The sequence below is a fragment of the Eleginops maclovinus genome, chromosome 19, assembly GCF_036324505.1.
Source record: "Eleginops maclovinus isolate JMC-PN-2008 ecotype Puerto Natales chromosome 19, JC_Emac_rtc_rv5, whole genome shotgun sequence".
Taxonomy (NCBI): Eukaryota; Metazoa; Chordata; class Actinopteri; order Perciformes; family Eleginopidae; genus Eleginops; species Eleginops maclovinus.
In genome coordinates this window covers 6,635,045-6,660,588 of record NC_086367.1, presented here as the reverse complement: position 1 = coordinate 6,660,588, position 25,544 = coordinate 6,635,045, and the positions used below count along the sequence as shown (strand labels likewise).

Sequence of the window (25,544 nt, the reverse complement as noted above, 5' to 3'; positions counted from 1 at the left end):
CCGCCTCAATAATCTGCCGAAATGAATATAGACTTTTAGGGCCTTGTTCTACATCCGGTGTAAAGTAGCTAAATGTATTGCTAGTTTCATACAAATAGCAGTTGTTCTTTTTGCATTTAGCATTAACGTTGTGTAAGTAGGAAATGTTCTGTCCCATGGGAGTGTTGATCTTAAAATGACGTGTGATCAAGTGCATTGTTGGGGCACTACTTTCTCACGCAAGAAATCAATTGTACCATTGACAGACAGAAACCCTTTCTAAAGTGAACTGCACAGTACATTAACTTTTTATAATGGGTGAATATTTGACATTGAAAGGTATGCCTACATATGCACAACACACTACCTGTAACACACACACACAGGGACACGCATCAGTGCTCCTCCTTCTCCTTCTTCTCTTCATTTAAATAGGTTACCAGTGCATTGGCTGATATGCAGTCAAATTGAGTTGTTAATGGTACAGAGCATTGCTTGTATAGGGTCTGTTTGCGCACTTCACGCCCAAGCAGATCTGTTTGTTGCAGCAGAAAAATTCATTATTCAGGCACATCTGGCCTTTAAAGGAACAGAGGATTACATTGGTTGGTTCAATTTATGGTTCACCTCAAACACATATGATTAATTATATGCAAAATACAACCCCTTTACCCCTTGGGCCTCACTTTGTTAATTATTAACTGTGGAGTTGGATATGCCCTCAATGCACCTGCACCATGCACGCCCGCAAATTCAAAAGCATAATGGAATATGGCCCGCAAATGAACCTTGTGTTTTCTTATATTGTACTTAAATATAAATGTAAAAATGTATTCCACAGTAGCATTCATGGGTTAATAAGCCCATTTTCAAATGAATTCAGTCAAAGTTGGAAAAAAATGTTCTGACAAATCTAACTTGATAAAAGAAAGCCCATTAACTTATTAAAATAACAAGCTTGAAATAGACCCTTCATATTTCCTTATTATAAGCAATCTGAGACTTCTGTTTTAAGGACTGAGCTGCCAACAAAATTAATTGCACCCTTTTTTTTTCTTAAAGCATTTTCAGGTAACAAGCATCATTTACCTACATTTGATTGATTTTGATAACTTGTGACTTAACTTTTGAGGCAATTTACCTCTCCTCTAGTAAATGGCCCATCATATGATTTTGATGTGGCCCTTAGTGAAAAAAATGGACACCCCTGATATAGACCTTGTGCTATAGATTGTTAGAATATAACCCCTGCTATCTGCAGGCTACATGTATGAATAGAAGCCAATTGTCCCCGGTTGAATTAACTAGATTTGACTTTAAAGTACTTAGATGAGTGCTTATAACGAGGACTGGCTTTAGTGTCAGTGAACTCATCGTGTGGAAATGAGCTCCTCATTAACCTCCCCAGTATATGTTCTTGCGAGAATCCCCTCTCCATGCTCTTAACACAGATAAGGAATGAACTCAACACACCTTGAGAAGCAAAGGAGGTCATCATATTAGATCTGGTGTACAGTAAATTGATAAATGTGCATCGCAGAGTTTACAAAATGTACGAAAACCAATTATTATTCAGATTGATGTTCATGTTTGTGCAATATAACAATGGCAGCTTCACATGAACAAAGTGCCCTTTTACGTCCCTTGAATGTAGAATAGACATTGGGACATTATTCCCATTTTTTATCTCCACCTGTCTGCTCTTGTGTGTGGCGCTGTCAGATGACAGATAGTTATAGTGATTGGGCAGTGCTCTGACCAATCGAGCGTGTCTGTGTGCAGTTAATTGAATTTCATGAGTGAATACTTCTTGTCCTGCCGGCTGTCCAGTGGGACACTCTGCTGCATCCATCTTCAGCTTTCCGGCCACTGTAAATCTCCATGAATATCTCCAGATTGTGCCGTCAGTGCGGTGGCGAGATAGTGATGCCGCCCTTGCTCGGGTCCCTTGAGGTTTTCCTCCCCCATGACGGAGAACAATCCTCCATTATGGCTTGTGGGAGTAAAGAATACATAGTAATTAATAAGCAGAAATTGACTTTAACTACTGCTGCTGATTTATATGCTAGACTCAATTGCGTCTCCTTTTCCTTCTGTGTTTCCCTTCTTCCATTCTGTACACACAGACACAGATTTCAAGCCAGACATTTCTTCAGACAGCTTTTTTGTTGTTTCAGAGCACACAGAGGGATATCAGGATGTGAGTGACATGATCTCTCATCTGTAGGAAAGCAAAAAAAAGCCATGTTAATTTCAGAACGGGTATACCCTCTGCACGAATCAAGGCTGCAGCTTAACAAGGACACGTCTGTCTGCATTCAAATCTACAAGCATTGTCCACCATCCATAACAAATGTTTTATTCAAATAGCCAGAGAAGCCGCTTTGCATGATCTCATGATATCCTGACTTGATATGCATGGCGCTGTTATGTAAAAATGCTAAAATGTTATGTGTTGAAAGGATTTCAGCTGATGCAGGGTGTGAAAAGGGGAAGCATTATTTCAATACAGCTCACTCTGTTTAGTTCCCGTGCTTATACCAAAACCATGATGCCTTTGTTTGAGCCATGTTTGCTTTAATGACCATGAATCACACTTTACACCAAATCAAATTGTTCTTCACTTACAAGCCACTACTGGCCACCCTCTGTAATCATTGTGTTCATGGATTTGATCGAATTATGCCATATTTTGTTTACAAAACGAAGACAAAACACTTTACACAGCTGTTGCTCTTGTAAGCAAAATGTTCCCTGATTTTTTTTCTGTCCTGGAAGCAGATGGCCTGAGAGAAAATTTAAAAAAAGAGGCCGAAAGGGATTTTCTGAAGTGGAAAAACTCAACTTTAGTGAGAACCCATCTGTAAAACTGATATTAGAAGATGCGAGACGTGTTTAACTGAAGGGGAAAAAAGGCAGTGTTTTGATGGTTGTAGCACAATGACACAATCTAGATTGGTGTTTTACGAGCGTGGATACAACAATGCAATTCCAACATGTAGCAATCTCCCTTTCACAATAAAAGCGCTAGAAATGTACACTGCATCATTTCCTAAGCAGCCGAACAACTATCTTACCACTGGGGACTCTACCTAGCAACAGGCCCCATTGATTTAGGTGGTAAAGAAATAACCATGTTGTATCTGTAAGTGTAACTGCATTGTATTTTATAGATGTATGATTTATGTAATTTTCCCTGGTTAAAAAATATATTTTCATACGTCTATGATGTAGCAGCCATCTGCTGTACAAATCCTGTAGTTGGAGAGCATGGCAGTCTCTTTTTTTAAATCAGCTGTAAACCAGGTGAGCAGCTCTTAATAGTACTAGTGGGGAGATACAGGAAATCTGTTTTTAATAGAATAGAGATAGAATCGGAGGATGAAGCCCTCTTTATTAGTCGCATACATGCACACAGCAGAGCACACACAGTGAAATTTGTGCTCTGCATTTAACCCATCCTAGTACTAGGAGCAGTGGGCAGCTATTGTGCAGCACCCGGGGAGCAATGGGGAGGGGGGATTGGAGGTGTCCGGTGCCTTGCTCAAGGGCACCAGAGCAGGGCCTAGGAGGTGAACTGAGACCTCTCCAAGTAGCAGTCCACTTTCCATATTTCAGGTCTGTTCGGGGACTTGAACCGGCGATCCTACGATTCACAGTCCAAGCCCCTACTGACTGAGCCACTGCTGGACAATGTTCCTTTATTTTCATCCTGGAAGCAGATGGCACGAAGAAACTGGCTGGTAATATGATGAAAGGGATTTTCTAAAGCGAAGGAAGGAAAAACAAAACTGAAACCTATCTTTAAAACAGTCTCAACTGACTAGAGAAGATGTGAGAAGAATGGGTTTAACTTAAAGTGAAAATAGGCAGTATATTTTTGCTTAAACGTATCATTATGTAGTAAATGTTGACTGCACAATGTAATGGCCGTAGCATAATGATACCAATCGCATTCAGACTGGTGATTTTACGAGCATGTCTATGCAATAATGTCTGGCCACAGGTAGCAATCTCCCTTCACAAAAAAAAACCTACACACCTTCCTAGTGAACTCGCAAAATGGATAGCAGCTAGACAAAATAGCTACAACTGAAGAGTCTACTTTGCAACAGATGATAGTGATTAAGACAGAATAATAGCACAGCGTATTTCACAGTTATAGGAAGTCATGTACATTTTCCTGAGTCTTATGAATGCACATTGCTACTCCAGCTTAACTCCAACCTATCATGCAGCACCTGAGTGACACCGTCAGGCTGCAGAATAAAACCACTACAAAAATCAACCCTTACAAATCATGTAATGATAGAAACAGCATGTGGCAGACTCTCATTTTTAGACTCTTTTCGCTTCCATTTTAGCTGAATGTCCCCAGAGATGGTTGGAAGTTTTATTTTTAAATCAGCTGGAGGAGGGGATGAGCTGATAATGAAAAACTGAGAGCTTGTTTGAAATAAGAGGAAGAGATATGAAAAGTAGGTAGAAGAAATTGACATAATCAATGCAGAAATTGTTTATCTCTTATGAATCGTCCACTAGGTAAGCTGACTCAGTTTTTACTTCTATTTGTAAAAAGATGAATTACTACGCCGCGAGCTTTATTTTGTTATTGGTTAATTTTCTTAAACCCTTTAAATATAAATATACAGATAAATAAATACACTAATATTATTATTGTTATTATTGCTATTTTTAATATTTATTTTATGATATGGTTTGATGTGTTTAGGAACCAGTTTTCATGCTTTTCCCCTGAATAACTGAAATAAGGGGTTATGATCCCTGCCACTCTTTGACAATGATAGACAAGTGAAACTGGTAAAAGCGCCATCTTTAACAGCCTCCATCGATCTAATTAACTTGTATCTTGTTACTTAGTAGTTGTTTATGAATTATTCCCTGAGAGTTCCCATCAATGAATCCTAGTAGGCGAGACACTTCCAGTGACTGATAGTTTCCTGACATTTAGACTGTGCCTTACAGTAAACAGCAGGATGTCTTTCTTGTTGTCTCAACAGAAGATCAACGTCAGTGTCGACCTAAAAATCTGACTCTAAAACCCTGTAGGCCCTGAGAAAAAGACAGAGATGCAGCTGACAATATTTAGGAATTAAACCTGTCTATTGGAAACCCTGTGACGCTGGAATGCAGGGATCTGAGTGACATGCTGTGGTTATTTTATGCAGATTTTTATCAGAAATAATAATGTGTGGTTTCAAAAAGCATGTGAATTGACACCTGAGTAACGTCTCTGCTTCTTAGACTTAATGTGTCAATTTATGAAAGCTCCTTGTCTTACAGCATTTATTTCCTTGTGACTGAGAAACGGCGTCTTTTGTTGATCTCTGAATAGGTTCTGCTTTGCTGCAGGATGAAAGCTTTCTTTCAATGTCTGGTGGGTTTGTTTTCTTCCCTTACACCTTTGAAACACTCGTTATATACACCTGAAATAATATTCCTTCTGATGTTGTCACATCAGGTACAATAGCTTGATAGTTCATCTAAATCAGCTGTGCACCTTCTGCACAGCTGTTTACATCGTGGTAGTTGGTGTGTACCTGCGAGAGATGAAACGGTTCGAGGAAATGTAACCTGCTTCGTTTTTTTATAACGTCAATGCAGTTCAGTCAGACAACCCACATGTTTCATTAATGTGTTTCTTAGAAGCAGTATATAGTTTGAGTTTGGCTTCCAGGCTCATCAATCCACATATTTACATAGAACACTGAGTGATGATTAGATAACTAACCCCCGAGCCTACAGGTGGAAGCTGAGGTGGTGGTGGAGCAGGCGAGCATCGCCAACGTAAACGCAGCAGCAGCAGCATTAGCGAGGCAGAGGTATACAGATATGGCAGCTTAAATACAGTGCCAGATTCAGGAGACTATGTTTGGTTGGTTGCAGTGTGGCGAGGGGCGTTATACGCGCATGTATCATTAGTGCTCGAGTTGACTGCCTGAACTAGCTTGCAGGCTTCTCCCCATTGGAGCCATTTTCGCTTTTTCCAACAAGTACCCATGTTTGCCTTTCTGTTTGTCATTTATCAGAGGCTGCGGTGCCCTCTCCAGTCACCTCTCCAGCTCGTCGCCACTCATACTTCATTCTCCTCAGAAAGACAAACCAACCCCCCTGAGCACACAGATAACTAAACTCACTTACTCCCACAGGCAATTCATCCCCTACTGACCCACTTGTTTTTGCAATCTGACAAGTGTGATTTAAGAACTGCGGTAGGCCGGGTGTGCGGCGGCCGTGTCTGGATGCACTGCTGCGGGACCTTAAAGTTCAGCAACACCTCCAATTTGATACACTTTTTCTTTACTCCACTGTCATCAAACTAAGACAAATCGTTGAATTTACATACCGTGCCCCAAGGTTTCAGCATACTCCAGCTAACTTTTTTTAACTTGATAAATTGTACTCGCTCAGGGTGTCAGTATTATACAGAGAGGATGCCACTGAGCACAATGGATGCATAATGCATGTGCTGAGCATAACACATACACTATATAGACAAACATATTGGGACACCTACACATTACACCCAAATGCCAAATTATTAGGCATTAATAGTAAGTGGGTCCCCTCTTTGCAGCTGTAACAGCTTCCTCTCTTCTGGGAAGGCTTTCTACATGATCTTGGAGTGTGTCTGTGGGAATTTTTGCCCATTCATGCAGAAGAGCATTTGTGAGGTCAGACACTGATGTTGGATGAGAGGGTGTGGCTCGCAATCTCCGTTCTAGTTCATCCCAAAGCTTCAATGGGGTTGAGGTCAGGGCTCTGTGCGGGCCGGTCAAGTTTTCCTCACAAAACTCATCCAGCCATGTCTTTATGGACCTTGCTTTGTGCACTGGGGCACAGTCATGCTGGAACAGGAAAGGGTCTTCACCAAACTGTTTCCACAAAGTTGGAAACATAGAATAGTCCAGAATGACTTGGTAAGATGAAGAATTAAGAATCCTCTTCACTGGAACTAAGGGGCCGAGGCCAACCCCACCAAAACAACCCCCATATACCAGAGTGTCCCAATATTGTTGTCTATATAGTGTGTCTATACTCAAACAGTTGCTCGCAAACAAACAAGCATCCGTGTGGCCTCTGAATAACAAATGCCGTATTAGCCTTTTTCTCTGCTCTTCTGTAAATGTCACGTGTGCGAACATTTAGGATGTACAAAAGACTTTTCAAAAAGGGTATTCATTATCCAAGTCATTTACGGCTTATATGTTTTCAAAGAATTTGGCCCTTTCTATTCACCGACTGGTTAATGTGTCTCCATTAAGGCGCTGTCACAATAGTGGACTGTGGGAAGCCCTTGGCTGGTGTGTTTTGTCCAATAAAAAAATGCCACCCCCCTCTTTCTAATCTATTGAGTTGACTCCCCTGTTGCTTAAGGTTTTCGAACCACAGTGACAGAAATATCAGTGTGCTGCAAATCAGGCGTACTGTAGCTGTGTAACTCCTGCCTACTGCATTATAACTAGACAGTCATTTCTGTCCAACTACCATGCAATAGTGGCAGTAACTACTGGTGTCTCTACTGCAACTGAGTACTTTATTGTGTGCTTAAACTTTTTATATTACATATTTCCCGAGCGGGTAATTAATTCCACTTTTGCTTTATAGTTTGAGCTGACACACTTTGCCTAACACATTAAATTACAACGTATACACCCACACATTTGGCCTCGGCCCCTTGCACCGGATGCTCTTAAATTGTATGTAGATCAAACCTGCTAAAGCTTGCAGTAACATGAACAAACTGTATCATCAAAGTGGCCCTATAATCCTCATTTTAGTTTGATGTTTGTATTTAGTGCCTCTTTTGTGACACGTCTGCATATTGTTCTCATACTGCCTGTGCTGCAGCACCTCTTTTCACCCTCTGTCTGAAACCAGACCAGAGTGTGTGGTAGAGAAACTCCTTCTCGGGGGGAACTTTGGGATTGTAGTCTTTGCAAACCATTTACATTCACAAAAACCTATATTACACACTACAAAAAGCGTAATAGGGCCTCTTTAAAGGAATTATTTACCCATAACATGTGCAATTGTATATCAAATACTCCCACTGTGCAACCGTGAATTTGATCAATATACTTGTTTTTCTAACATTGCTCCAAGGTGACTATTAGTATCCAAAACAGAATAAAGGAACAGCAGCAAAGCTATATCATCCGTTAAGAGCTCTCTCAAAACCCAGGATGTACAATCCAATATTGTGTCAATTTGGATAAATTCACTGATATGTGCTACAGTGTGTTTTTACATGCTCATTGTGATCATTTCTACAGGATAGACCATTCAAATAAGGCTGTTGTGCAGCCACAACAAATAATCAACGCAGTTATCGCTCCTGGTACCAAATCCTTTCTTTCAGACTGTTTAAATAACTGAATAAACCAGGCGAGCTACTGAAAATAAGTCATGTTTGTATAGAGGGTTGTTCACCGGAAAAACCCCAACAGCTGCTGTGTCTTTTGCTCTACAATCAACTTCTCTACCGTTATAAGTGCAACCATGGGGGTGCTAATAGTGCACTGCAATTTGAAATTACTTGTTATCGTTATTGCACTTATACACTCAAAGTATATATATACAGAATTACACAAATCAAAGCCTGAGCAATGTGACTTATTCTGTGTGTTTTAAAGGTCTAAGCAAAAATGCATGTGTTTGTGGAGTAGTAAGCTTACTGTACCACTGGGTACATTTGTTTTGGATTGTACTTAACAAGCTATGTGAAAGTTTGGAAATTATTTTAAATAGTTTTGATTTTGTAAAACTAGGCCACCATTTACTTCAATTCATCAAGACCTTTCTCTGTTTTTGGGTTCTTTGTTTACCATTGAGGCATGCGAGAAAATGCAAGTTTTCTTTGCCAGACAGGGTCATACAGGGTGATTCATTTTGTGGGTAAAAAGTTCCTATAACTCCTCGAATAAAGGTAGTTAAAGTTGACATCGAGCATAATTTCTTCTATCTTCAAATTGTAATATTGTTTTGTCTTATCTTGGTTGTTGTCTGGGGAGCTCTGGCAATCTAGGTGCATAGCATCCAGATACAGTAGTGACACTGATTAATGGGGTTTGACACTTTTGTTGTTTTGTTTATTTCCCTCCGACCCATAACGTCGCAAATGTTTTTCTCGTTGATTTATGCTCCACTTAATCTTGTCCTGCCACATCTGTGAGCATATCGCCCTACGTGTGATCTTGAGAAAAAGTGTATCATCCTGAATATAATGCTAACTGATAACAAAGAGCACACTCATTACGAACTTTGTGTTAAAATTACTGTAGCATTACCGCCTATCTTGTCAGCCCAGCTAACAGCATTGCTCCACACTGCCTGTCCTGTCATGGTCTCCAACCTTATCAGACTTCCGTCTGAGCAGAGAACAAATCTACATATTGCAGATCAAGGGCAAACTACAGTAAGCGGAGCCAGTCACTCAAGATAAGAATCTCTCCTACTGTTTTTTGCTATGAGAGACAGAGAAAACACAGATCCCCATCAGAGGACAGTTTTCCCACTCTGCTGTTTTTGGCAGTTAGTTTTCACAACCTACAGATATCACACCTCTGATTTGCATATGTATGCAAATGACCCGGGTTACAGTTGAGGTGTTGACACCGGGGATCTGTGTGTGTGTGTGTGTGTGTGTGTGTGTGTGTGTGTGTGTGTCTGATACAGTATCTAGGTCATTGTTTTCGGTGTTCCTCCTCTGATGGATAGGGACTGTCCTCAAAGCCAGATGCAGCCCAAAGTTATTCACTCTGCTACAGGGTGTCATACAGGGTTTACAGTCAGGGCTTCTATTAGCCTCTGCCACTGACTGATGCACTTTTATGCAGCTGTAACTGTATATTTTCTACTGTGTGTAAGTAATGTTTTCCCTCAGCGTCTGTGTTTTGTGTCCAACATATAAATCTAGCTGTTATGTTCAATAAATTAACTTGGTTCGGCTGTTTTCTGGCTCTAAAGTTAGATTTTTCAGTCGTTTCATTTTGCTGCACAGTGTAAACATTTTGGTTCCCAAGAGTAACAGGAGCAATGAATGTCTGAGGGAACGTTTAGTATGTTTGGATTTGTCTATAAAAACTTACTTACCTCTGCATTGACTCATGTTCAGGACTGTGCCAGTAAATCTGAAATACCTCTATTAAATCAAAATAAATGGTTTAGTAAAAAAGTTTCCAGAGGTGACACGTTCTAATGTGTTACTGAGAGGAAAGATATTTCACATTTTGAAAGTATCGTGGGGTCAATATATCCTTTCAAGGTAAAATGCCTTTTTTGTTTACCATTTTAAGATCACTCCACAAGCTACATAACCTGACTGAAATACAAAAAGAACTGTTTTGCTTCCTGTAAAACTAAATATCACTCATGACATCCATCCATCTTGCTCTATGAGCTAGACCCGCTCCAATCAAAGGGGAAATATTTGATTCTTTGGTAACTGCAGTGGTGTCGTATGCTGTGTTTGTGTTTTATCTAGGGTTAAAGGGTTAATTAGCATTTTTGCTAGCTCTGGCTCATAAATATTAAAGTTCATTAACGTGTTACACTCTTTATTTCCCTTCCCTTGTTTCCAGCACCCGCTCCCGGCCCTAACGTCACACTGCAGGGCCAGTACCACTGTCACCAGGGACCGGAGATCCCACTGGACAAGCTGTGCGACTTCAGCACAGACTGTCCGCTCGGCGATGACGAAGGCGACCTCTGTCGTGAGTACACTGTGATACACGAGCACAGCTGTTGATGAGAAAGTGCAAGAGGAGTGTCCGCTGTCCTTATTGCATTCATGTCTGGATCAAAACCGTGTAAAATTGCTCATCCATGTGAGTTGTCATTAATGAAGCCGTTACATCCTGCTGCCTATCGGAGGAACAACTGAGCGTCTGCGAAAAAAAGAGAGGCAAGGGGGAAGGCAGGGGGAAAAAATGCAGCGTATCTATCTAGACTAGCATTTCTCACCCTTGACATACTCCATGGTTGTTATTTCTATCTCTTTGCACATTTGTTTTCTGCTTTTCTCCAGGCCTATGAGGAACACTAGCCAAGTATGCTGACATCTCATTCACAAGAGAGGTCCCCCAGGCCCTGTGTGTGTGTGTGTGTGTGTGTGTGTGTGTGTGTGTGTGTGTGTGTGTGTGTGTGTGTGTGTGTGTGTGTGTGTGTGTGTGTGTGTGTGTGTGTGTGTGTGTGTGTGTGTGTGTGTGTGTGTGTGTGTGTGTGTGTGTGTGTCATTGTGCTTGTTTGTGAGTGTCAAGGTTTTCTTTTTTTAGTCGTGTTCTGGCTTGTTTGCGTTTTTACATTGTCTTCACGGTTAACAGATACACAGTTCAAAACTCTTACCCCCACTGTTTATCTTTTAATGATGTAGTTTGATTTCACAGTTTACACCCATACTAAAATGACCAGAATTAATTTGCCTGCTACCCACAGCGCAGGTCAGCCTCCCATGTGGTGCTTATTAAAACAATGGCTGCTCCCTTGCGCTCATAGGTTTGCTAACCGTAGGAGCTGAGAGATAAGAGGGTAATGAGAGGGTGTAAATCCAAGCCAGAAGCTCTTTCTCCTCCTGCCGAAGGACTTATCAGGGCTAATTGGCCTGAGGGAATAACCCAAGGGGTATAATCTCCATTTGAACATAATAAGAGGGCCTACGTATCTGTGTGTAACATTGTGGAAGCCAGAAATGGACATTTGAGCATTATTAATAATCAGGAAAATACAAATCCGGTTAGCCATTGACTACTTTCTGTTACCATCTTTATCAATTGATTAGTATAACAGGGACATATTTCTATAGATGATGAGTTGTAAAGACCATAATAAGATGGGTAATAGTGTATTCAGGTCAGTAACAAACAGAGAGAAGACAGGGATGATACTTGACACAAACGTATGGGTCTTAGAAGGGGAACGCTTCCCACTTATTTCCACATAGCACTGTGTCCAAATGCAACTCATTTAGTGTCAATCAAACAATCAATAATCCCATGGGGAAATTACATTTGGTGACAATTGCAACATATAAGAATAACAAGTGGTTATTTTTATAAACATAAATTAAATAACAAATGTTCAATTTAAAATCTAGCTACAGGGACACAGTGTCACAGGCACAGGAACGAGGCAGGACGTCCTCCACAGCATAGGGACCCTCTGAAGACTCAGGCTCATAATAATAATAATAATAAATTGTATTTAAAGCGCCTTTCATGACACCCAAGAACACTGTACAATGTTTTATATATGCTAAGGGGTAAAAGCAACAGAACATGATAAAAACACAAACAGGAAATCATGGAGAAGTGGACACAAATGATGGGGATAGGTTCTCCAGGAGAAACAGATGATGGGGAGCACTACAGTGACTACTCAGATTCGAACAGGTGGGTTTTTAGTTGGGATTTGAATATGGTGATTGTGTCAGATGGATGTGTGGGAGGAGGGAGTTCCAGAGTCTGGGAACAGAGCAGCAAAAAGCCATGGAGGCGTGGGGTGGGGACGGTTGGTAAAGACATGGTGGTTGGTAAAGACATGGTGAAGCTCTCAATGACATCCCTGTCGGTCAAAACATTAGCACATTATACTACACTCCAGGTATTCTGTGTGACTCCTGGCTAATGCTGGTAGCTTGTCCATTATTAGCCAGTGTTCTTATGCTGCCCACAATGACTTCTGATGGCTTTGCAAAAAACTTTCTTTCTTTCTTTCTTTTGTCAGGACAAAATGTACCTTGAGAACAAATTTCTAAGTTATTGTATGCCACAGGAAGTTAGCATGTTCCGCATTGTATGCTAACTTCCAGTGAAATTAGCGAATGAGCTAACAGGCTATCTAATCAATTAAATTGCTTGTGATTGAAAGTACTTCAGCTAGTTGAGCAAATGTAAAATTCTACACAATGTAAAAAATAAGTTAAATTGAGTGTGTTCATTATGACATTATTATATTCATATCAATCCCTTGAGGAAAACTTTGTGGAGACAAGGCTATAAGACTGTCAGTTGTCAGGAAATATTACGCATGTGACAGCTCTTTTCTCCACATCTCCACACACCTTTCCGCTGAGTGCCCTGATCATGCTGGGAGTGCACAGATGCGTGAAGGCCAACTGTCATTTGAATCTCTCTCTGTCTCTCAATCCATTCTTAAATTAGATTTACCCTTTATGCGTTTTGATCGAGGACAAGGACTGACAATCCATAGTTGATTTGTGAGTCCGCTGTGATACTCACATGTGTCTCTTTTCTCTCGCTGTCACCCACAGTCTACAGTACCTGAGGCTCTGCATTTGTTCCATTTTCATCTCCATCACTTGTCACAATTACCCCCCGCTATCCGAATCATAGTGTTCCCTTTCTCTGATGCCCTATTCTCTCTGATCTTCATCTGATTTGATCTATGTAAATCCTTCGTAAGAGGTGCCAAGGCTCATTAACGGGAAAAAAAGCCAGGAGGAGGCAAGGAGGAACAAACTTAGCTGGTGTCAATCACAGAGATCCCTGACATATAAGGAAAATCAAATCCCTGTGGATCTCCCTCACCATCCTTCCTCAACATCATTATGCATGAACACATCCTCCACACTTTGAGAGTCAGAGCTTCCTGTACTTAATCTTGTCGGCCTAAGTTCTTCTGACACCCCACTGCTTTCTAACATTACTGTTTCCCTGCAACTACAGAGAACCGCCGCTTAGATCAAAGGTGGATGCCTGCAGAAATGTTAAGTAGTAGGTCCTGCGCAGTAAGACCAGTGATATGTCTTTGATGTAATGGTAGCCATTAATGATTATGCTATCGTAACCACCGGATTTCCCGGAATTTTGGGAACTTTGTGTGAGGTCTTGCTAAGCAAAACATTTCTGATTGGTCAAGCACTGTTGATTCACAGGACATCATCAACAGCTATTTAAAAAAGAATCTACATCTCGAATAGGTAACTAAAAATGGTCCAGCCATCAGTCTTGTGAGATTTTGAGCAAGGATAATAGCTGGTAATATGTCTCTTTATTTAGTTAGAATATGTTTTCAGGCCATCTTTAGGAGCCTTGAGTCCTTGCTGTAATAGTCACGAGCAAAAAAAATAGACTAAAGCAACGTTTTAGTTCACAAAAGAATAGTTCCGGGACCTTTATGTAGAAACACAGCTTGTGTACCTAGAACATGGGGTAGTAATCTAGCCTGTAGTGGATTCATCTGCCCACGCTTTTTTCATAACTTATCATGGCAAAATGTCTTCTTTTTGTCTCTGTTTATTACGGAAGAGAGAAAACAATTGACTTGACCTGAAAAAGAATCATAGCTCTACAAACTCTTATCATACACTTTGTACAGTGTACAAGAGCATTGTTTATGTGATGCCATTTGCCAAACTTTATTATATGGACCCTGCCATGACTTTTTATACACTATGTTTTCTTGTCAAGTTGTCATGGCAGACACTGGTAGAGAAGTGTCGACATAACATTAAAGTGACATTATTAATTGAATGACACTTTACTCTACATGTGTAAAGACTGATTATGCCGGCCCTATTCACAGCTCATTAAATAAAGTGTTTCGGGTCGAATCCATTTGAGAGTGGGAAACTAGACGGATGGCGAACAGTTATAATTGATAACTTGGGTGGCAAAAGGCACTAAGTGACACATGAGGGGACATCATCGCAGTCTTTTTTATTCATGGCATAAGCAGCTATCGAGTGACTTTGCATGTCTTCACTTTGCAGAAGATATTTAAGTGACACTTACTGGTATATGAAACAAGGAGAATGACTCAAAAACATGATGTTTACTTATTACCCCAAAAAGCCAAGGGAAGCTTGTGAAAAAAATACCATAAAAAAACAAAGCCACACTTTTGGTGTTTTTCTTCTATATTTCTTTAAAATAAAAAAAAGTTAGCTCCATGATGAAAAGCCTTTTGTATAATAAACAACACATTTAAATACCGCAGTGTCATTGACGAATAAGGACTTTTTCTTGCTTTTCTTTCTGAAGAGCACCTGCTTTAAGATCTATGTTGAGACTTCCATTACCTGGATGGTGCCATTTCCAAAATGCACACTGTTATCAGGGTACTTAGAGATCCTTAAAGGTAATGGGCACTCACAGTCGGTAGCTCAGGATAAAAGGAACAAAAAGCAGACTTAAGGTGAAAACTTCAAATGAAACTAAAAACCACCCAACTGTTACCAACTAAAGTTTAAGGTATAAAATGAATTTTAAACATGCAGCAACACTTACATAAAGGGAAAAAAATGGATCTCTAGAGAAACTAACTAACAGATTTTAAAAAGACATTATTTTATTAATATTATATTATTATTCAGTATTGCAACATGTGTACATGCTTTAATGTTGAGAAAACTACATTTTGTCATAGTGTCTATCGGAAATTACATGTATGTACTTGAATTTCGAAATTCACTGGTGCTTTTTTTTTTGCATCTCTGTTATGTTTTAGCATGGCAGGTAAAATGCAAGTCCAGCATGGATAAGGCTTGAACCGCTGAGAATTACCTTTATTCAAGATTTACAAATAACAAACGGACCGGCACTCTCTTCCTTGTTAACTCAAAGAATCCACAAAAAACACATAAAAACCAGAACTTAAATACATGCAGAACTAATCAAACAACAAGACACCACTGGGCAAGGCAGGAAAAACACAAGGGAACCAGGTGAACAGAAACAGTAATCAGACAGGAGAGGATACACAGAGACAGGAAGCAGACACAGACATAAGACAGGGGGTGAACACTTTTCAAAATAAAACAGGAAAACAGACAGACCGTGACAGCAGCCTCATCATTGGAGCAAGGGAACGACTGTAATGGCAATGCAGCTGCACGTTCTACACATATTTTGTATAGTTGTCACAACATGACCTTACAGGAGCCAAGAAGTCTCAATTGTAGGCACAGTTTCTCAAAAGTGGTTGTGTGTTCAACCATCTTGATACTTTCACAATATTTATAGAGCACCTCAACCTGTTACCATAATAATAAAGAAAAAGAGAGTTATTTTCAGTTTTTACAACATGGGTTCTTTTTTTGTGACCTGATAACAGATTTCTGATATGTGTTTATATCATGTCTCAAAGGGCCTGTTTATATGCTTTTACAATAATGGCCGACTTTCGTTGGAATGCATTTGTGGGATGAGCAGCACAGCTGATTATATGGGTGGTTCTAAAGACAAATGTGCCAAATTTACAATTGTCTGTGCTCAACAGACCAACTACCTTTCAGTAACAACGAATACAAATGTCATGTTGGCAGTTTTACTCCCCATTCATTAAACAACCAACAGTAAGGTGCTTCAGTAACCACAGCCTCCTGGCACCACCTTTTCCTCATTCTGCAGGTTAGGCAACGTGCTTGTGCTGGTAATTCTAGCACGTACAACACACCCAAGCTGATCCGACAAGGTTTTAAATTGGGTTGAGGTCCTAGCTGTTGACAGTCCATTCCAATCTCTGCCACATTCTGTAGGTAGTCTGTGATAACCCTTGTTCTGTAGGGGCATGCGTTGTCATCTTGGAGTATGGGGTCAGGTCTCAGATTGTGGAGATATGGGATTGCCACTGGCTGCAGAATCTCTTCCCGATATCTGACAGCTCTGAAATTGCCTTCAATAGGTGAGGCCTTGTTTGGCCAGTAATTGAGATGCCCCACATCATGATACTGCCCCCACCAAAACCATTCTCCTCAATGTCTCTATGCTTTGACCCTTCTATCCATCTTCCACAGAGAGAACCTGGACTCATCATGACATTCCTCTATATGTTCAAGTTTCAATTCAGTGTTGCCAACAACAGCGCATATGGGCCTGACCTGAAGCTGGACAATACACTTTGGAACTGTAGCCCATTTAACTGGGACCTACCGACATTATCATTACAAGTAGGACATTCATGTAAAGAGAAATAACAGAAATGGCTTTTCATTGATATGCGTCATTGTATTTAAAGCGATATGATCGACCAAACACAAATTTCCATCCAAAAAGACATTTCAAAAGGTTTATATCTCTACAGCTTTGTTATCTGCAAGTGAAAATGAACCTAAAAAAGACCTGAAAATTTTAAATGTAATCCGAAGCTTACCATGGGTAAAAATGTGGGTGTTTCAATATTTACACTAACTTTGTCTTAGATTATTTTCTGTCAGTTAACCAAACATAACTGAGAGACATTGTTTTAAAATCAAGGAATACATTCATAAAAAACACTATTGAAATAGGCAGGCAGCGTTTCTGTGGTTACACAAGCATGCTTTTTACACACTGCACAATCCAATTAACCGTTTTTACTGTACTGCAAGCACATAGACTGTCTTTGTAAATTATAGTTGGTGGCGGTAAAGGCTTCCGATGCTCATACCATTCAGTGAAGTGATTTCAAGTTGATTGCCAACCCCCAAAAACACATTATGTCACCACCTCAGCTTTCTCATTTTCCCTCGGACCCTCTTCCTCCTTCCTCCACTCTTTCCTATCTCCCCCCTCTGGACACTTCAGGCCTTTTCCATTTTCTGCTCCCGTTTTTAGAGGCACTCTGAGCGTCATCTCACACACCACCCCATCGCACTTCAGTCCTAATTTTCAGCAACACATCGAGTCCTGTGAGCCATTAGTCTGCACCCCCTGTGTGACTCTCTCCTCTCAACCTCTTCGCCTTCGCTGTCGCTCATCTCCTCCATCCCTGCTCTCCACACCACCCCCGTCCTTTTTCTCCTTGGCAGTTTGGCTGTCACTGTTCACTCCAACCTTTCTTCATTCACCCACTTGCTGGGCTGATCCACTCATTAAATACCCCCACCTCACCATTCCATCTTCTCCTCTCCTCCCCTGATATATCCTCTCTCCACTGTCCCGCTCCAGGACACTTCCTCAATGGCAGCTACTGCTCTTTTGAAGAGGGCGAGTGCAGTTGGCAGTCAATAACGGGCCGGGGTCTCTCCTGGAGGAGACTGCAAACACCATCCAAGGCTTTGAGACAGAGCTGCCCGTCATCAGGTGACACACACACACACACACACACACACACACACACACACACACACACACACACACTTATGCAGAACTCACTTGTCTTCAATACAAAGAGAATGTAATGGTGTGTTTCTACTCTTAATGCAGTCATGGATCATTAAAATCAATAATAAAATGGATTTAAAACACAATCATTTGTTTTGTCCATTTAAGTAGACACAGGATCTAAACTCATTCAAAACACCTAACATTAAATTGGCATTAACTAGTCTTGAGAGCTCTTTTTTGAACAAAATAAACATAACTTCTAGCTCTTTTATAATTGGACAATAAAGTAGTTCTTTAAAATACATTGAATATCTATATTTTGTATTACTTTAAGGAAAAACTAAAGATAAATATGATATACATGTTTACAGTCTCCTGTGATATTATTTGTGCATAATTAACAGGATGACATATAAGCTTATTTTTGGCATTATCTCGTTGGCATTTAGATCTCCTATCCTTTCAAAAGAATATTCTTTATTTGTTGTCCTGCATAAAAGTTATACTTATTTCATATTACATGTTGACATGAATAACTAATAAAGGATGTCGTTTAACTTTGAATCCAGTTTAAATGCAAATTATGAACTTGTCTTTATTGTACATTGATCAAAACGAACCTTGTGCTTCTCCTTGTCGCAGTCAGCCATGCTTGCTGAAAAAGGGGTGTGGTTCTACTCAGAATCAGAAATACTTTATTCATCTCAAACTGGGACATGTTTTAGTTACAACAGCAAAATACAATATAATAAAAATAAGAAATACAGATACAATAGTGCAATGAAATGGAATATTAAATGAAATATAATATAAATGTACAATGTAAAGTGTGAGTGTAAATTGTGCATGTTATATCCAGTTTACAGAGAGGCTATGGAGCAGTGAGTTTTCTGCCAGCCAGAGGGGAATTATTGCACAGAGTTGTTGCAGTGGGCAGGAATGTTCTCCTGTACCTGTCCTTGTGACAGTGGAGCTGGAGCAGTCTGTTGGAGAAGGAGCTCCGCTGTCTGTCCAGCTGCAGGTGGAGAGGGTGGGTGGGGTTATCTATGATAGACAACATTTTGTTCCTCCTCTCCACCACAGCTTCAAAAGGGTCCAGTTTGATGCCGATGACAGAGCCAGCTTTTTTAATTAGCTTTTTAAGTCTGCTGGTCTCACCGACTCTGATGCTGCCCCCCCAGCAGATGGTAGCAAAGAAGAGTGCACTAGCAACAACAGACTGGTAGAAGATCTCCAACATCTTGCTGCACACGTTGAGGATCTCAGTTTAAGGGGTGTGGTTCTACTGCAATCAACTTCAGATGATGTGAAACACTGTGATTGGCTTAAAGATTTCCAATCAATTCCATGTTTTCACTTGGGTGGATTTAAATGACAGTTATCCTGGATATAGACATCCCAGAAAAGTTCTGTACAATCCAACATCCACTGGGATCTAAACAGGGTTATGATATCATAGACACTGTTCTGATTAAGTGATGACAAATGCATGCTCACTTTAATTGTTATTGCAGAAGTGTTAATGCCTCATTAAATGGAGTTGACAGTGTTTAAACAATGATTTTAAATACTTCAGTGAGTAAGGACAGATAACCTAAATGTCTGATGTGTCAGACATGGACATGCCGTCTTGTTCCGAGCTCAGTGTGCTGCTACAAACAGAGTCCCAGCAGGTTTAAAAGCTCCAGCACATAGACTCGGTGTCCTACAACTGCAGTTCATCGTCAGGGCAGAGTCTCCAGCGTGTCTCTCCATAAGATTTTAAAGTCTTGGTTTGCTGAGCTTGTGTTTGTTCTCTTCTATTTGCATAAGTCTCAGAGGTAGTGTGGGGAAACTAAAAATGGAGCATTATAATTTAAGGAATATTTGTTGAGTTGAGCTCTGTTTTTTTAATAAATGACTGCCACAGTCACCTGAAATAACATGTAGACTTATGTTTTCATATGCTATCACTGAACTGTGCTTTTTACTAAAATTATTCTCTAACACTTTCTATGAAGACCACATCTGTTTTGAGTAGAGTAGAGGTGTACAGTACATTATAATGCATCTATGTTTCATGAATACATACATTATGATACACACAAAGCTCAGGAATATAGGGTGACAAAGGCCCCGACAAATCTCAGAATGCTCCTTAAAACTGTGATCAAGGGCCCCCACCATTGGTATACAGTGAGTCTTATTTAATTTATGAAACGAATGTACTGATTACTATTTTTTCCTAGAAATATATGCATTCTTTATTTCCTACTCTTATACACGGACAATCAATCCCGTTGTTATTTATGTATTTTTTATATAAACTATTGTTTATTTTGACGCAGTGTTTCTTCCTCTCCGTGTTTAAAGGTTCTACATTCAGTGTGGAAGGAGGCCAGTCCAAAGGCCAGCGGAGCTCAGCAGTCCTGAGGAGCCCTCTCTTCCCCCCGCCTCTCAGAAACTCTCGATGCACGGTGAGAAAAGTACACGGAAGAATGAATCTTCATTACATGCACAGACCCCCCCCCCCCCCCCCCCCCCCCCCACCTAGTTACTGTTGCTACATACATATGCATATTTTTAAACGCTAGCTTGGCAGATTTTTCACTCTGATTATAAGCTCCCTGGCTTCCACACAGGGGTTCAGGTGGTTCTTGGGATCCTTGTCACCCCCTTGTATACCTGATGAGTTTGCAGCCCTGTTTTTGAAACAGCTTTTTTCTGCAGTTTTTTGTTTCTGTAGGAGTAGAACATATAATACATCTCTGAATGTTCATTGCCCTCAGGAACGGCTCAAACAGTAATGTGTTAAGACAGCAGGGTTACACTGTGCCATCTGCCTTTCCTGAGAGAAACTAACAGACAGAGGTTGACCTCGTCAATCACACATTTGTATCTTCTGACCTTGTTGTACAAAATATTACAAATCATGCATAATTCACATCATGTAGCTCCCGGGGCAGGTCTCTGAGGGCGGTTCTGTTCTTGACGCCTTAAATTGATGCCGCTCTATCCTTCATTTAAAGTCTTGTAAGTAATTCTAACATTGCACAGCGACCTTTGGCCTTCTGCATGTGTACTTTGCACGTTCGGAGTTGATTAAGATAGCGAATGGGGAGACAGAAGCAGACACAGAAATGAAGGAAGGTAACAGGAAGGTCGTGAGGTCAGAAAACAAGATAATAAGACAGTCTGAGGGTAAATAAAGTTAGTCTCGTCAAGGGAAAGACACTGGCAGCAGGGAAGACAGAGAGGCATAAACCAGAACAAAAAAATTATACAAATGTAGGAGGAGAAATGTGCCCCTTCCTTCTGTGAATTAAAGCTGGCTGATATGTGTGGACAGCAGTGGAGGCAGTTCTACACCATCGCAGGCTCCATGCAGCTTCCTGGTGCAAAGCCAAAGATTAGCCATGATTCCAGATTAACACTCTAAATCCTTTTCTCTACACTGAACCGCTGCTGTTAAATCTAGCCTGTCCGCTGTTGGACAACTACGTAGAGGATATCAGTTTTGGGTATTAGCTACAGACCATGTTCAATTTTATGTGGCACCCGGTGTGCACTGTGCAGCTCCTGTTATCTAGACGTTTAAACGCTCACCATGTGGTCCGTCGGGTTTGTGATAAGAAGAATGACAACCTGCTGTCCACAGGCACAATGCGAGCGGTGATCATGACAGTGCCGAGTACAGTTGTGGAGTACAGGGTCGTCTCTACATCAAGCTTTAAGCCAGCATCTGTTCCACTTAAATGCTAAAGGAAGATTTATGTTCTTGGCGCCACCGAAAATGCTGCACAGGGACATGGTCACATCCCGTTCTTGTTAGTGAGATTTAGATTCAGACTTCCTCTTACTATTTAATTCCTGCTGAGGCCAGTGTGTGTTGTTTAATTTGAAGCAGGTTTACGCTTTCCCTATCCCTCCTAGAATTAACAAAATTAGATTTGTTTGTGCTGAGGCATGCAGGACCAGCGAAGATAGCAAAATGACACCAATTAATGATCCTCATTGAATTCTATTAATCTTAGAATAATTGGGAAAGAACAGACGGCTGTTTCTGATTGAGCTCACGTAATACACTTGTGTAAAATATGTTCAAATAATGTGCCGTCTTTACTTCTCAGCGTATACCTTTTAAAAATCAACACTCTGGATTTATGATTACCTTGACTACATATTCCACTGTATTACTAATATGAAATTCCTGCTTGCTTCCACAGATGCGGTTCTGGCTGTGTTCTGGGGGCTCACAGAGGGGGTCACTGTCGCTGTGGATCGCTGAGAACACTACAGGCCCTGAGGAGCAGCGCAGACTGTGGCGTTCAGCCATCGAGCCCAAAACTGAGAAGGGCTGGAAACTCATCATACTTCCCCTTTACGGGCTGGCCGACTGGTACAATAAACACTCACCTGTTTCAACACCATTATATCAAGCATGACTGACCGAATGCTTTAAACCGGCACTTTTAGGTGTTTAAGAGCCAACAAGTGGTTTAGCTCTCAATCCAACAGACGTCCAGAGCTCCCACAAGAAATTCCTAAGAAACAGAACCAAGTAGCTATTCTTGCTTCTTGTCGTCTCTCCTAAATGCAAATTTCCAACATTTACATTCCTTTTTCCTGGAAACATTGCCTCTCACCTCAGCAGAATTAATGAATCCCATAGGGACTGAACAAAATGCAGTCCTCTCTTTTTTATTCAACTTGTCTGTGATTCAGGGAGTCCAAATCAATACCATGTGCTCTACACTTGCCTTCCAATTAGCTATGGCCCGGATTTCCCCTCAAAAAAGGGTAAATTAAAACTAAATAAAGTAAAGCGAGGAAAAGAGAAACCCCAAATAAGGCATTTCCTCTCTGTGTGCCTCACTGTTGGTTTCTTTGCCATTCGAGCTTGGATAATCCTGCTCCCCTGAGAGTGATTAATTTTTGATTCCTGGGTTATGTACTCAGCTGTGCCTGGCTCTTAATTAGAATGTCATGTCCGTATCCACGAGGTGAACCTGCCAGTTTTTGCGCACTGACCTTTGTAGAGCTTAAATAGAATCAGAAGTACAGCCTGAAGTGCAGATAAAAGTCAGGACACGACACACTGTTTTTGGTTAGACGGTAAGAATAGGTGTATAGCATACCATCAGATTTAAGCAACATATTATAAATAAGGTGCTTTTAAAAGTAGTGAAACATTTAAAGGAACATGCTTATTCTCTTTCAGGCCTAAGAGTTAGATGAGAAGATTGACACCATGCTCATATCTGTACACTAAATATGAAGCTGGATTGTAAAGCCGGTTAGCTTAGCTTAGCACTAAGACAAGAGAAAGGCAGCAATTATTGTTATTTATCTTTTGTTTTTTGTACAGCTAATTAAATAAAATGAATTAGTGAGCTTCAGAGTGGTTTCAGGGTTTATACTAAGCTAACCAACAGCTGGCTACATGTTTACCTTAAGGCAGGGGTGTCCAATTATTTGAAAAGTGGGCTTATTAACACATAAATACTACTGTGTAATACATGTTTACATATATATTTAACAAGTACAACATAAGACAAGCACAGGTTCCATGTGTGGGCCATATTCCATTATACTTTTAGAATTAGCTGAGGGCCAATTCAAAATGGACATTGGGCCGCATTTGACCCGCAGGCCGTAGTTTGGACACCCCTGCCTTAAGGACTTGAGAATGGTATCAGTTGTCTTCTCCAACAAGAATATATTCCCAAAAAGTTAAGATTTTTCTTTAAAGGTCAAGGCAGCATAGGTTATGTCATGCCTGTCTACATAATTTTGTGCATGAGAGCATTTTTTTTTCAACTATAAAAAGAGTTCCAGCTCAGTAGGATTCATTGCATTCTTTCTGTCTCGGCTAGAAGAACCAACTGTTCTTGACAGTATACTGTGAGCTGTCATAAAGCATACAGTGCATACCCTCTGAAGCCAAAGCATAAAGACATTTTTCTTAATGAACGTTACATTGTTCCTCACATCTTTTGCGTTTGAAGCTTTCCATGATCTTAAAGCTTGTGAGGAAGTATAAACTGCTCTGTCCTTCTGTAGGTTTTGGCTGCAATTCAGCACAGAGGATGGACCTGGATCGGGTTCAGCCGTGTCTATTGACAACATCTCGTTCAGTATGGACTGCTTCCTGGCATGTGAGTACTTTAAAAATGTATCTTTTTCCATTATTACTTCATCAGACATGGATGGAATTAATGGTACTGTTTGTGTGATTGATTGACCGTGACAGGCACAATAGGGGGATCGGGACTTCTTTGAAAAATGAACAAAAATTCAATATGACTTCAGCTATTATAGTAATAGTCAATTCAGGTCTGCCCTATGCTTATGTTGTACATAGCAACTGTTGTGTACACTTTTCATCAAGGACTCACTTATTCTTTCAATTCCCTTGACATAATACAGTTATACAACATTTATGTGCAATATACAGTTAAAACTATTAAAATTAAATTTAAAAATCCTAGTTAGTCTACTACTCTTCAAAATGATATCTTTATTAACTAAATGCTGCTGCTTTGCATGAAGATACATCCCTCTGAGAGCTTGTCATGTAGAAAATGAAATGTCAGAACAGTTAAAATCTGCTATCATGTATCATGCTGATTGATAAGGGTTATGTTTTTAATGTTGCACTGCATGCATATAAAGGTCAATCCTCGCATCACCTTTACGGATATTTTTGTGTTATAATTGAGATGCTGTATCAGTATAAAAACAGGAGTACGATGACATGGCATCAGAAGAATGAAAGGTTAGAAGGTCAGTGCCTCTCTCCATCTCTGTAAGAGCTGTGCCTAGAATAGTAATGGTTTAGCATCTCTGATCCTGAATAAAGTTCTGACAATGAGAACTTTGGTAAACTGATCAGGCAAGGATTCAACTCTGAAATAGATGGTTGGATTATAAATCTGAGATTGTCTGACATCACTGACTTGTATCTATGCGAAGTTTGACACTAGAGAGGTGTTTTCAAATGTCTCTTTAGAAACGGGAGATATTGTGCACTTCCTTATTCATCTCAGATTCATAAAGTTTACCCAGTGTAACTCGATTTGGTATGTCACAAATTTGAAACAGCCATTCCCTTTTTAATATACCGACATATCTCACCATGAAAACTAGAAACCAACAGCGCAGAGAAACCTCTTCAGTACAGACAGCATTAGCAGAGTTAGCATTAGCATTGTTAAATGTTTTGAAATTAAACATGGCACTTTTTAGATGTACACAAGATCCTGGAGTCAATTTAAATATGTTTAAAATCCTATGTTTCCCAGACAGTAATATTATGTCAGCCACTGCTAGCAACAAGCTACTAAGTTAGCAAATAAAAGAAAGATGCTAGTCACTGATTTTTATGCACAACAGACTCCTTATGTCAGTCAGGCACCTTACCTTTAATGGTGAAAATACACCTCGCTCACGTAGCAGCTCCTCTTTGCCACATCCTCCTTTGATTCCACATTACAACCAAACGTGAGTAGTACTGGG

The 25,544-nt window shown here is 40.3% G+C and overlaps 1 protein-coding gene across 1 annotated transcript in view; it reads left to right on the top strand.

Moving 5' to 3' along the window:
- alk (ALK receptor tyrosine kinase) overlaps nucleotides 1-25,544 on the top strand; it is a 373,391-nt gene that overhangs the window by 293,384 nt on the left and 54,463 nt on the right. Inside the window, exons 6-10 of the mRNA XM_063908860.1 lie at nucleotides 10,584-10,715; nucleotides 17,889-18,023; nucleotides 20,400-20,503; nucleotides 22,253-22,425; nucleotides 24,090-24,184. Coding sequence (XP_063764930.1) covers nucleotides 10,584-10,715; nucleotides 17,889-18,023; nucleotides 20,400-20,503; nucleotides 22,253-22,425; nucleotides 24,090-24,184 — 639 coding nt within the window. The remainder of the gene's footprint in view (nucleotides 1-10,583; nucleotides 10,716-17,888; nucleotides 18,024-20,399; nucleotides 20,504-22,252; nucleotides 22,426-24,089; nucleotides 24,185-25,544) is intronic.